General features: G+C 44.8%; 1 protein-coding gene across 1 annotated transcript in view; it reads right to left on the reverse strand.

The window, feature by feature from the left end:
* Positions 1-14,476, reverse strand: part of iqub (IQ motif and ubiquitin domain containing) — a 28,410-nt gene extending 13,934 nt beyond the window's left edge. Inside the window, exons 1-5 of the mRNA XM_015965633.3 lie at positions 14,090-14,476; positions 12,108-12,206; positions 9,490-9,624; positions 8,223-8,390; positions 2,107-2,282 (exon numbers count right to left, since the gene is read on the reverse strand). Of these exons, the coding sequence (XP_015821119.1) occupies positions 2,107-2,282; positions 8,223-8,390; positions 9,490-9,624; positions 12,108-12,206; positions 14,090-14,243 (732 nt within the window). The 5' untranslated portion in view covers positions 14,244-14,476. The remainder of the gene's footprint in view (positions 1-2,106; positions 2,283-8,222; positions 8,391-9,489; positions 9,625-12,107; positions 12,207-14,089) is intronic.
* Between the last annotated feature and the right edge of the window lie 5 nt (positions 14,477-14,481).

Here is a 14,481-nt window from a genome sequence, read left to right on the forward strand (position 1 = left end):
AAGAAACAGAGATGTGGGTGAAAGATGAATTAAAATCTACCTTCTGGGATTAAGGTGGAATACCGAGAAGTGAAATCCTGCAGCTGTTCCTCTAAACCATCACTGATAAAATGTAACGAACAGAACAAAAAGTAATCATTAGACAGACGCACTCACTAAAGGAGCTGGTAGATGAAAAATACTCAGATGCTGATTTGCTCGTTGCTATCGTGCTGCTGCTGGAAGTCAGATGTTTGCTCTGATAGTAAAACATTATGACCAACGCAATTAAAGTTCCAATTTTAGACTATTTTTAAAAATGTGTGAGTATAAGTTTGACACCTGAAGCTTCATGTAATTTCTGCAATGAAATGATGAATAAAAACATCGAAAAGGCATCTTAGTAGTACTTGACAAATGTGGCAGTGTTGTGCACGGTTCACACATTTACATAATGCAGCATGACAGCAGCAGTGTACTAATCACAACAGCGAACAACCTCTGTGTTGTTCATAGAGCCATGGACAAAACCTCGGAGGTTTACCCAGATGTTGGTTTTCTCTAAATGTTTCTACATCTGTTATAGATGTTTTTATAATTTACAATAATTGCACACGTTTTTGAAGGTATTCATTTTAAAAAGACACCAGAGGCCATATTTCTACTTTACAACCATTAAAAAATTATTTTGAAGCATGTCCCTCACTTTATGTTTTTAAACCAGAGGCCCTCTGAAAACATGTGCCATAGCTTCCCTTTAATTAAAAACACCATCTCATTTTATGCTCATTTTACACCAATGTCTTAATATGTCTTACTTGCGGTTTTCTCATATTTGCAGGTGCTTGTAACAACATAAAGAACAACGTGGTAGCCCCGCCCACCAGCAAACCACTAGAAATAACACAAGTTATTACAAATGTTCAAGTAGCCTGTGAACTAAGAAATACCAGAAAACCACATGACTGCTACCCCCACACTTGGTTAGAAGTTCTGTTTTCTTCTCCGATTACAACTTCAGCATCAGGGTGAGCAGGCTTCCAGAGCCTGATTAGGCAGCAGGTTCCTCTCATGCAGTTTTTCAATCAATGAATCAATTTCATTTGTAGAGCACCTTCCACAGCGTTATCAGAAGCACAAGGTGCTGAACAGCATCATCATAAAAACATTCCCAGTACCTGGGCATAAAAGCAAGATAAAAACATAAAATCATAAAATAACAAGCAAACAATATTACAAATACAGAGAGATAACGGAATAAGACTAATCTATTAAAAACAAATGGTGGACAAAATAAGATCAAGCATCCTGGTCAAAAAGAAGAAGTATTAAAACCATATTGTCAGGGCAATTCAAAGAGCCCTAGCACTGAAAAGCAATCAAATAACAATGAGTCTTTAGACGAGACTTAAAGACTTGAGGGGACGGTGCCTGCCTAATGCTCAATGGCAATTCGTTCCACAGAGTTGGAGCCAGATGTTGATTACACCCTTTCTTCTATTAATAAAGGTAAGCTGACCTGTACTAAGGCAGAAATCAACAACAACAATAACACAATAAATAACTAATTAATTGTTAATAATAGTAATAATAGCAATATAATAACAAGTGAATAAGTCTACCTGACAAAATAAACAATACAAAGATGGTGAATGAAATGAAAAAGACTGAAGTGTAAAACAAGTATTAGGTGTAACTGATGAATTGGAACATAATAAATGTTTTTGTTTTTAAAGAACAGCCAAAGTATTCAGTAGGATAAACGTTCCACAAACACAAACTTAAATCTGAGGAGTTCTCACACAGCTGTAAAAAAGGCATTCAGGTTTCCCAGAATAATAATGTTTTTAGAAACTATTCAAACCAAATGAATGTGTATTTTATCCTGCAGGGTTAGGGTCGGAATCAAACTAATGCAACAGACGTGTTCCTCTGAAAGCTTGTTTATGATGTTTCATTTGTGATGATTGTGATGAAGTAATGATCTGACTTTAAAAATGCCGTCATGGCTCTCATTCGCGGTGATGCATTGTTTGTTTATTTATTTAATGTCTTAAAGTTCAATGGTTCCATTACCCGGGCTTATTATTATTATTATTATTATTATTATTATTATTATTATTTTACCTGTGTCTGATGACTGAAGACCTCCACACCTCTGACAGGTCTCTTCTTGGGAAGGGTCTGGACAGCAGCATGATGGTACTCTACCCCAGTCAGGCGATGCTTGTAGCCACCCAGCCAAGGCTTTTTATAGGAGGAACGCTCGATCTCTATCACAACCTCCGTTAAAACCCCATCATCTGGATATCAGGGAGAAAATAATCACATTTTAACCAGAGGCTGAACCCATATGATGTATTTTAGAGCTTTGATCAGTTCAAAGGTGTTTAAAATGATGTCCAGTCATGGCATTTCTAGTTTCTAGAAGGCAGAAAATGATAGATTCCACCCTGTTACTAATAAAAACAAAGTCCAGGATTGGCCGAGGTTCTGTTCTAGCCAGGATCAGCTGATCAGAGGTGTTAATGTGGGCAACAGTGGCACAGGAGTTAAGTGCTTGCCCCGTAATCGGAAGGTTGCATGTTTGAGCCCCGCTCAGTTTGTCACTGTCGCTGTGTCCTTGGACAAGACACTTAACCCACCTTTCCTGTTGGTGGTGGTTGGAGGGACCGGTGGCGCCAGCCTTGCCTCTGTCACTGCGCCCCAGGGTAGCTGTGGCTACATTGTAGCTCATCCTCACCAGCGTGTGAATGAGTGAATGTTAGTGTTGTAAAGTGCCTTGGGGGGTTCCAAGACTCAAGAAGGTACTACATCAAATGTAGGCCATCGTCGTCTTCCTCCGCTTATCTGGATCCGGGTCGTGGGGGCAGCATGCCAACTAGGGAGCTCCAGACCGTCCTCTCCCCAGCCACCTCCACCAGCTCCTCCGGCAGGACCCCAAGGCATTCCCGGACCAGATTGGAGATGTAACCTCTCCAACGTGTCCTGGGTTGACCCGGTGGCCTCCTGCCGGCAGGACATGCCCAAAACACCTCCCCAGGGAGGCGTCCAGGAGGCATCCTGACCAGATGCCCAAACCACCACAACTGACTCCTTTCGATCCAGAGGAGCAGCGGTTCTACTCCGAGTCCCTCCCGAATGTCCGAGCTCCTCACCCTATCTCTAAGGCTTAGCCCAGCCACCCTACGGAGGAAACTCATTTTGGCCGCTTGCATCCGCGATCTCATTCTTTCGGTCATTACCCAAAGCTCATGACCATGGGTGAGGATTGGGACGTAGATCGACCGGTAAATGGAGAGCCTGGCTTTCTGGCTCAGCTCCCTCTTCACCATGACAGATCGGCTCAGCGTCCACATCATTGCAGATGCCGAACCAATCCGCCTGTCGATCTCCTGATCTCTCCTACCCTCACTTGTGAACAAGACCCCGAGATGTAGGGCTGCTCAATTAATCGAATTTTAATCACAATTACGATCTGAGTTTTGAACAATTATACAAACAAAACAAGCCGATTATTTGCTCCTCCCACTTGCGCTGCCCCGAGTTGCAAATGAAGCGCTCCTCCACAGTGTTGCCAACGACTTTGACGCTATTTCTAGCAGCTTTTCAGACCCCCTTCTTGACTTTTTAGATCTTAAAAGTACCTGGCGAACACCTCAGAAACATCTCTGGTAACCCTTAGCTACTTTCAGGATAACCATCGTTGACATTTCCTGCAGGTTAGCTAAACACTCCGCCTGCGCTCCGGACCGTTCTTCAGGACATTAGGAAAGGGAATGATGTAGTGATGTGTCGGTCGCTAAAGAAACAGCTCTCAGAGCTGGCTCCCTGTGGATTAACCAGAGTGAGTGACACACACACCGTACCTGCGGGCTCCTGAGCCGCTAAAAACAGCTAAATGTGTGCGTGCGGCGCGCTAAACACACGTGCAGCTGTGAGACCGGGTTGGGGGGTACAGCTGTGGTTGGGACAAATATTACATTAACTGATGGACCTGTACATAAATAGTTTAAAAATAAGGTAGAAATAGATAGAAATAAGTTCCTCACGCTGATAAATAATATTTAATCTCTCTGAGGACACGGTGCTAGTGTACTCTCCTACAGCACCTTGACACTACTCAATAAATGTTATGCAACATTTTGTGAACATCAATTTATTTGCATTTATTTGTTATAAATGCCACTGCATAATTCTTGCTGTCAGTATTTGCAAGATATTGGTATTTGGGTCAGTACTGGTTAGACTTAAATGAGTTAAACCAAGGTCTATTGCCCTTGGGTCATAGACTATGAGCTATAAGTATATTGGTCTTTTTATACTGGGAATCAGGAGTTATTTTAGTGATAATCTTGTTTCTTATTTACTTTTGTCCTGATTGTGCCCTGAGCAATTTTATGGCTGAATAAATACAAATAAAATCAACATAAATTGAAAAATCATCTTAAATAATCGAGATCTCAATTTCAGTCACAACAATCGTGATTATTGTTTTTGCCATAATCGAGCAGTCTACCGAGATGCTTAAACTCCTCCACTTGAAGTAGGACCTCTTCCCCGACCCGGAGTTGGCAAGCCACCCTTTTCCGGTTGAGAACTATGGTCTCAGGTTTGGAGGTGCTGATCCTCAGCCCAGCCGCTTAACACTCGGCTGCGAACCTACCCAGCAACAGCTGAAGGTCAGAGCTGGATGAAGCTAGAAGGACCACATCATCCGCAAAAAAACAGAGACGAGATTCTCCTGCCACCAAACTCGACACACTCCACATCACGGCTGTGCCTAGAAATTCTGTCCATAAAGGTAATGAACAGAACCGGTGACAAAGGGCAGCCCTGGCAGAGTCCAACCCTCACTGGGAACAGGTCCGACTTACTACCGGCTATGTGGACCAAACTCACGCTCCTCTGGTAAAGGGACTGAATGGCCCTTAACAGAAAGCCACCCACCCCATACTCCTGGAGCATCCCCCACAGGGTGCCCCTGGGGACACGGTCCTAAGCCTACTCCAAATCTACTAAACATGTGGATTGGTTGGGCAAATTCCCATGCCCCCTCCATCACCCTTGCAAAGGTATAGAGCTGGTCCACAGTTCCACGGCCAGGACAAAAACCACATTGGTCCTCCTCAATCTGAGATTCAACTATCGATCAGACCCTCCTCTCCAGTACCTTGGAGTAGACCTTTCCAGGGAGGCTGAAGAGTGTGATCCCCCTATAGTTGGAACACACCCTCAGGCCACCCTTCTTAAAGATGGGGACCACCACCCCGGTCTGCCACTCCACAGGAACTGCCCTCGATGACCACACAATGTTGCAGAGATGTGTCAACCACGACAGCCCTACAACATCCATAGCCTTGAGATACCCAGGACGAATCTCCTCCGCCTCCGGTGCTCCGCCGCTATGTAGTTGTTTGACTACCTCAGCAACTTCTGTCCCAGAGACTGGACAGTTCATCCCCAGGTCTCCCGGCTTTGGTTCCTCCTCGGAATGCGCGTAGGTGGGATTGAGGAGCTCCTCAAAGTATTCCTTCCACCGCCCGACTATAGCCCCAGTTGACGTCAGCAGCTCCCCATCCCCACTGTAAACAGTGTGAGCGAGTTGCTGCCTCCCTCTCCTTAGGCACCGGACAGTTTGCCAGAACCTCTTTGGAGCCGATCGACAGTCTTTCTCCATGGCCTCACCAAACTCTTCTCACGCCAGAGATTTTGTCTCAGCAACTGCCACTGCTGCACCCCGCTTGGCTATCCGGTATCTGTCTGCTGCCTCCGGAGACCCACAGACCAGCCACGCCCTGTAGGCCTCCTTCTTCAGCCTGATGGCTCCCCGAACCTCTGGTGTCCACCAGCGGGTATGGGGGTTGCCACCATGACTGGCACCGGCCACCTTGCGACCACAGCTAGCAACATTCGCCTAAACAATCGCAGAGTGGAACAAGGCCCACTTGGAATCAATGTCCCCCCACTGCTCTGCGGTCAAAGCTCTGCCGGAGGTGGGAGTTGAAGACCGCCTTGACAGGTTCTTCTGCCAGGCGTTCCCAGCAGACCCTCACTATGCGTTTGGGTCTGCCAGGTCTACGCGGCATCTTCCCCTGCCGTCTGATCCAACTCACCACCAGGTGGTGATCAGTTGACAGCTCCGCTCCTCTCTTCACTCGGGTGTCCAAAACATACAGCCACAGGTCGATGATACGACTACAAAGTCTATCATCGACCTGCGACCTAGGCTGCCCTGGTACCAAGTGTACCGATGGGCCTCCTTATGTTCGAACATGGTGTTCGTTATGGCCAAACTGCGGCTTGCACATAAGTCCAATAACAAAACACCACTCGAGTTCAGATCAGGCGGGCCGTTCCTCCCAATCACACCCCTCCAGGTCATGCTGTCATTGCCCACGTGAGCATTGAAGTCCCCCAGCAGGACAATGGAGTCCCCTGATGGAGCACTATCTAGCACTCATCCCGGGGACTCCAAAGAGGGTGGGTACGCTTAACTGATATTTGGCCCATAAGCACAAACAACAGTCAGGACCCGTTCCCCAACCCGAAGGCGCAGGGAAGCTACCCTCTAGTCCCCCGCGGTAAACCCCAACACACACGCAGTGAGTCTTGGGGCTAACAAAAAGCCAACCCCAGCCCTCCGCCTCTCACCCGGAGCAACTCCAGCAAAGGAGAGTGTCCAACCCCTCTCAAGGACTTGGGTTCCAGAGCCAATGCTATGTGTCGAGGTGAGTCCGACTATATCTAGCCGGTACCGCTCAACCGCTGCCACAAGCTCCTGCTCCTTCCCCGCCAGCGAGGTGACGTTCCATGTCCCAAAATCCAGTTTTCTTGTCCGGGGATCGAACCGCCAAGGCTCCCGCCTCGGTCTGCCGCCCGATCCACACTGCACCAGACACTTCATGTTCACCTCCTGCGGGTGGTGGGTCCACAGTTGGATGAGCCCATGTATCCGGTTCGGGCTGGGCCCGGCCGGGCCCCATGGGCGAAAGCCCGGCCACCAGGCGCTCGCTCACGGGCCCCAACCCCAGGCCAAGACCAATTTGTCATGGGAGACCCTACCAGGGGCACAAAGTGCCCCAGACAACATAGCTCCCAGAATCATTAGGGCACTCAAACACCTCCACCACGATAAGGTGACGGTTCAAGGAGAAAAATGCAGGCCATTTACCATTAATTAACTCATCATTGTTAGTTTGAGCTCTCTTATGAGAGCGGGGAAGGAGCGTTTCCACTGCAAGAACTTCAGGGTAGATTTATAGGAACACTGCGACAAGCACGTGAGTCCACCTGACCTGGCCGTCCGAACGGCCATTTTCAGGAACCTTCTGAATAGCTGCTCTGGTGTAGGTTCTCCGAACGGCTCGGTGGGGTAGCTGAGCGGAACCTCCAGTTAACTCATGCTTATTGGTTGTAACTCAGTAGGAAATGACATCAGCAGACGTCCAAACCCACCGGCAGCAGTAAAATTAGAACAGTAGCTGGAGAAGCAAAAAAATAAAAGCACTGATAGCATTTAAAATCTAACTCCGGACACCAGAAATCTCAGAATTCCATTACAGCTGTTGGAAAAAAACGGGGCAATTCCCCCACAGACTTAATTAACAGGTCTTCTCTCACAAAATTCAGAGCTGCTCTTGTCCTCTGAATGGACTAAATTATGATATAATTCTATAAAATAAATGTATTTAATATTAATGTTACTTTAGGTGCTTTTAGGGGCTGATCAGTGGCATGTCTCACTGCCAAAGCAGTCGTGATAAGCTGACTACACGTGGATCTTTTCTAATGTGGCTGCTTTTTTCATTAATAAATAATGCATTAGCACTGAAAGGAACGTATTTTTATCGTGACTGTTTGTTCGGTAATCTGAGCTCCGACTGGTATCAGATGTTTTCATATTTTATATTTTAATGCAGAAAGTTGAGAAACACTATAAAATTTTCTATTTTCTTACTAAACAAGAGACTGAAAACTTTGCAGAGTAACATCAAAACCAACAGATATGCTGGTGAAGGTTCTCAGTCATCCAGGTCATGGTGATCCAAAGGGTTCAAGTGAAGGCAACTGGACTTCTTTGGTTTCTTGAAGACGTTTCACTTCTCGTTGAGTTTATAAGCTGTAGCTGTCTGTTGTTGTTTAAACCAACAGACCTCATGGATAAACACCTGACAGGTAACGCATCATCCGATCCATGTGGGTCTTATGCTAAGTTTGCTGAAAGGGCACCAAGTTTCTACCTTTTTGGACTCGAACAGTGATGACATCTGGCATGCTGTCTTGTTCTGCAGGACACAGAGGGCGGAGTGGATGGGAATTCGGGTCGGTGGAGCTCATCTCCATCTGCATGGAGCTGTGAGGTCGAACTCCAAGTTCCATCAAGCTCTGATGCTCCTCCACCACTCTGCCTGCAAAGACACCACAGTGGGAACCCAACAGCATGAGTGAACCGCTTTTCAGTGAGGAAGAAATTCATCCATGGAGAAAACAGGTTCAACACATCTCATCTACTGTTTGTACAGTGGAACAATAATCCACAGGAAGATCATACCCAGAATAGGGCTAAAAGTCACCAATAATTCTAGTTGGGCTTGGATTTTCTGACAAGTGCTAATCTGGAGGTCTGACTAAAGCCTGATTCATGCTTCTCCGTCTGCATCAATGTGGAGACATGTAATCCGTCCTTGTGAGCCTGCTGGAGAGCTCTGCAAGGATGCATGGAGTCGAGCTCTCTTTTCTAAACATCTGTCCGTCGAGATGGACAATGCAAGCTTGTGATTGGTCAGGACACCGCTGTCGTCTACACCGCCACCATTGCACCCTCAAAAACATAAAGAGAGCCGAGGATAGCTAGTAGCAGACACGGAGAAGCTCTCTGTCAGCTCCAAAAGGGAGAGACACGCACGCACAGACGGATATGTTTTGCTCTTATACTTCTCCGTCTCCTGGGGAGTGTTGCAAATCAATTCCCTGCCAGGACAGCAGAGGGCGTAGCGCTGTTCTGTGGTATCCTGTCATGTATCGGTCCAAGATAGTGTGTTTATATTGTGTTTGTTGTATATAAGAGACTTTTTAACAGACAAACTTGTCTCTCATCCTCCTCCACCCCTTCATGTGCTCGCCACCTCTAAACCCACGTTTCCTGTCATTTCCGTCTACAAATAAAACACTCGCTGCGCATCTTTTCACTCCTCCAGTCACGGGGAATTTTACGTTCATGTTTTTAGAGTTTTTTCGCGAGGTATTCTTCAAACTTCTCTGTGTCTGCCGCTAGTTATCCTCAGCTCTCTTTATGTTTCTGAGGGTGCAATGGTGGCGGTGTAGATGACAGCGGCGCCCTGACCAATCACAAGCTTGCATTGTCCGTCTCAACGGACAGATGTTTGCAAAAGAGAGCTCGACTCTGTGCGTCCTTGCGGAGCTCTCCGGCAGGCCCGCAAGGACGGATAATGGCGTTGCGTGTCTCCGCACTGACGCAGAAGCATGAATCAGGCTTAAGAGACTCACCGTCTAGAGACAGCTGAAGCACTTCTGCAGGTACTCTTAGCTCCGAGGCTAGGTGACGTTTCAGCTCCAGAATGCTGAGTCCGATGGTGAAAGCCACAGTCATCACATGACCCTCTGGCACCAGCAGCACTTTCACTGGTGAAGAAAAAGGAATGAACAGGCTTACCCCTGAAATCAGAACTTTAATATATAACTGGTGTAACGTTGGAAAAGGCTAACGATGTGATTAGTCCACTGTAAGGTCAGAGGTCATCACACGGAAGTATCCAGCCGGTGTCATCTGCCTGGAGTAATGTGTGCTTCATCAGTGTGCCACATCTTAACCGTCTGGTCTCCAAAGCAGAAAACACACTGATTCTAATGTTGTCTCTTCAGAAGATCGTCAAAACAATTCCATCGTCTGACTTCTCTTCTGCCGCTATCGACATCCTGCTGCAAATCCAAGGTCTCACGCAGAAGACGAGACTTTTCCTTTTTAATAAATCTCATTAATGATTCTTCACAAGTTGGTCATAACTCTGTTGCTGTGAAGCTCGCACACAAGATTTTCACTCGCATGTACTGTACCAGTGTACCTGCACATGTGACGTGACAATAAAAGTGATTTGATTTGATAATTACAATCACCTATAATGATTGTTGTGTCTAAAGTGATTTAATAATTAATTAATTAATCACCACAAATGTTTGCATGACTTATTTCAAATCTTAAATAAACTAAACGAGTCTACTTGATGATTTAATGATCAAATAATTATCAGTTACATTCACGTGATAATATCAGAATATTAACAAATGGATGTTAACAAATTTACTCCATAAATTAAATGAAATAAGCTTTTTAAGTGTCACAGAGACGGGAGTGCCTGAAGGTCTTGGTAAACACCTTTACACATTTATCAGATCTGGTTTAATAAACAACCATTTCATGAAAAGTGAACTCACTTCCTATTTTAGCCAGTTCAACCAGAGCTCCTGCTAAATGACCATCCTGGGGACTCAAACCAGACATTTCAGTGGGATCAGTTAGCGGCACATGAACCATCCATTTTGAATCAACAATTATTATTTGCTCAGTCCACCACCCACTCGTCAGACGTGTAACCGTCCATCAGAAGCCACCTGGGAAGTATCTTTTGACCAGCCGTGCGTATTCTGAGGGTGCCTACGATCTTCAGATACATCAGAAGCCCACTCACTTGCTCTGAGAGACGGCTTCGCCTGCGGGCCGGATCTCCAGGAGCTTCCATGATCCAGGGTGTGCAGACTAAACAGCGTTAGATAACTTGTTAAATTTCATCCAACAAACAGCCAAATGTGTTTTATAAACCCAGACAACACACCTTTCTGAGTCCCTTGGAAAACTCTTAAACAGACCAGGTCATGTTTCATCAGAGTTCATTCACTGTCTCATTTGATATCACCGTGGATCACCATTCATAATCGTTTGTCTTTCATCATCATTAATATTGTAATAAATAGATTTTATAAACTATATTTTTGTCTCTGTGTCAAATTGTTGTAAAGTGTTGTTTCCCTGGATTAACCAAAGTTCCTAGTTTCATCAGCAATCGAATATTAAAGGCTCAATAATATTGATGATCAATATTTTTATGGAATATTTTATTTGATTGAACACCGTTATAGTGTATTGATATTTTAATTAAAGTAACCACCTACAAATTGCTACACTGGTCTATTTTTAACACATTCTATCCATCCTTCATTTTCTCAGCCCACTGTAGGCTGTTGAGAGTCACAGGGAGCTGGAGCCTGTCTCCTTCAGTAAACAGGGACAGCCTGGACAAGCAGCTCACAGCTGTGTGTGTGTGTGTGTGTGTGTGTGTGTGTGTGTGTGTGTGTGTGTGTGTGTGTGTGTGTGTGTGTGTGTGTGGAGGGGGGGGGGGGTCTCAGCAGCACTTATATCCAATCAACACCATCTTTGTTTTTTAACAGCTTTACCAAGCAGGTAGGTTCATTTACAAATATGGAAAAAGGTCCCAAAAGCAGATCAGCAGGTACCTAGGTGAGCTAAAGAACACCGTTACACGGCTGTAGGACACAAAATCCCAACTCACTTACAGCTCCAGGACCGTGCCATGTCTAAGACAAGCCACGACTCCCAACCATAATTCTACACACACACACACACACACACACACACACACACACACACACACACACACACACACACACACACAGAGACAAACAGAATTATAACTGTCATATAGCACTGTGATTGTACAAGTGGGTGTGTTGTTGGGATTTTATAAATGTAATCTTTACAGATGGAGCCTTAGTCACTTCACAACCTCAGCACAGACAATATTGCAATCTTGAGGGGACCCACTTGGGGGTCACAGACCCCAGCTTGGGAACCACTGAATTAGTACACAAAGAAATATTCAACAAGGTATATCTGCATAAAAACATCATCAGACTAATGCATTTAGCTGTTGTGGCTCCTCCTGTGACCACTTTCCAGCACTGACACCACTCCAACACGGTTGGATGAAACAGTTAGCTGGTCCAGGACTGAATCCTGGGTACGGGTGTTGCCACAGGCCAGCACTAGGACCCACCCGAGACGGCTGACCCTCGTGTCTGATCAAACTCACCTGTAGCTGTGGAGTTTGCAGCATCTTCTGGCTTGTTTTGGAGCAGCTCGGCACCATCGTACTCATCATTGTGATCATCTTCTGCAGCATAAAGCTGAGCTGTTTAGAGAGGGAATTCAGAAAGCATGTCTTCTTAGAAACACATGTCATGTGTTTCATGTTTGGGAGGAAACCAGAAAAAAACCCACACCTGCATGTGGAGAACATAGCTGCAGCTGGGATTCAAACCTACAACTTTATTTTAGTTGTTGTCTTAACATTTTGGGCACATGCAGCCATTAGATGCAATATTTCTTTTCCTTGTACAAAGATGAGACAGGTTTTTAAATGTTTCACAACAATAATATACGGTGTTGGGAACGTTACTTTAAAAAAGGTATTAGTTATAGTTACTGATTACTTTGTCAAAAAAGTAACTCAGTTACTAACTGAGTTACAAGATCATAAAAGTAACTAATTACTAACAAAAATAACTACTTAGTTACTTTTTTCATTAAAGAATGCAAGAATTACTACAATAGTAAAATATAAATGACTATTGACTGGAACATAATAAAATGTATGTCAAAATGTTTTTATAAACCTGAATAATTTAAATAAATAAGCACTTAACAGGAGGAACTACTAACAGGAACATTACACTTATCTAGACCATTAAAAGGTCACTGTGTGATATTTAACAAGACCCCAATCAGCTAACATTTAAAATTGCAAATAGAAACACCTGTAAAGATTCCCGAGCCTTTAAATGGTATCTCGGTCTAGTTAAATTACAGAAATAAATGTAATTTTGCACAGTATTCTAATTTTTCCAGCTTCACATAATTGTGTGTTTTTAGCAGCATTTCTGTTGCTGCTAATCTAGTAACGGTTAAATAAATAAATAAATAAATAAATATCCTTTAAAATGACACTAGAAGATGGAGGACTTAAATGTACTAACATGGGTCAGACCCAACCACAGAAGAGCTGAAGCTGGGTGGAGAACACACACAGGTAGTTCTAATAACACCTGAGCTCCATGACGTCTGAGACTGATGCATCAGTGTTACAGCGGGACTAAAGACATGATCAGAAACAGGTTACAGCTGGATGATCTAGGAAGGTAGAAGATCAGGACGTCTGAGGGGTGAACAGGTGAGCGGACCTTCGGGACGTCCCGCTGTCACGCTAAGAAGGGCACGGCTGCAGACCCGCAGATTCGCTGCTGCAGATTCCCACCTGCAGCAGCGAATCTGCGAGGGGTCTGCAGCCGTAGATATTCATCACGTCTTCCTCGTTCTTCACGGGCCGTGATGCTCTTGGATGAAAACATCTACCTGTTTAGCTCCTGATCAGCTGATGACAGCTTCAACACACCGCGCTGCTTAACGCACGCATTTTCTTATCAGTAACAGAAACGATCATTTTGTTAAAAGAATAAGGTAATTAATTAGTTTGCTCGTTACAGAAAGACATATTTTTTATTAACGTGGTTATTTTAAACGGCGTTATTACCATCACTTGCTGTGTCTACACTACAGCATGCAGCGACTGAGACAGTGAGAACACTGAGGGTCTCCGCCCACCCGGCCAATCATCATCGTGTTTGTAAGTGCGTTACCAACACCTCTCTCTCCCTGGCTGCAGCTGAAGTGTGGCGGTCGGAAAGCCTCACACTGCTGCTCAACGTTCGACAAGCACATAGTAACGCACAACCTTCCGTCCAGTAACGGTAACGGTGTTGCAACGGCGGGAAAAGTAATTAATTAGATTATTCCGTTACCTATAAAAGAACGCCGTTAGAAACGCCGTTATACTTAAACGGCGTTACTCCCAACACTAATAATATATTATTGTTATTCTTTTTAAACTACCAAATATGTTTCAGACTTTAAATAACAGAATAGAAAACCTAATAATTTTAAACCTTTGGGCACTAATGTGGACACAGGACTTACCTGGTTTATACTAGAACTATAACGATGTGTGACGCGTCTCACCTGATGAACACCTGGATGTCCGAACCTCCTCTGCACCTTCCAGGCCTCTGTCTCCCCCTGGTGGCTTACATGTAGTACTACCACCGTCCTCTGGGTTCTCTGCTGGGTTTTCGTCCGCTCCTTTAAAGTTAAGGTCTGCCGTTTGTTTCGACATTATTCATGTAAAATGCAGGCGGTTGCTAAGCAGGTAAACTGAGCGCACCAGGCTGGTAAACAAAAGATTTAAGTCCGTAAATAAACGTGAATAAACGCAAAAATAAAAACAATAAAGCCCACAAAAAACTGGGTAACGGGTAAAAAAAAAAAAAAACTCCGAGCTTTTCAGATCTTCACCTAAACCTTCTACTGACTTATTAAAACTGAGCTTGTGAAGAGAAGCCGCGTTTCCTACC

This window comes from Nothobranchius furzeri, chromosome 14 (genome assembly GCF_043380555.1).
Source record: "Nothobranchius furzeri strain GRZ-AD chromosome 14, NfurGRZ-RIMD1, whole genome shotgun sequence".
NCBI classification, from domain to species: domain Eukaryota; kingdom Metazoa; phylum Chordata; class Actinopteri; order Cyprinodontiformes; family Nothobranchiidae; genus Nothobranchius; species Nothobranchius furzeri.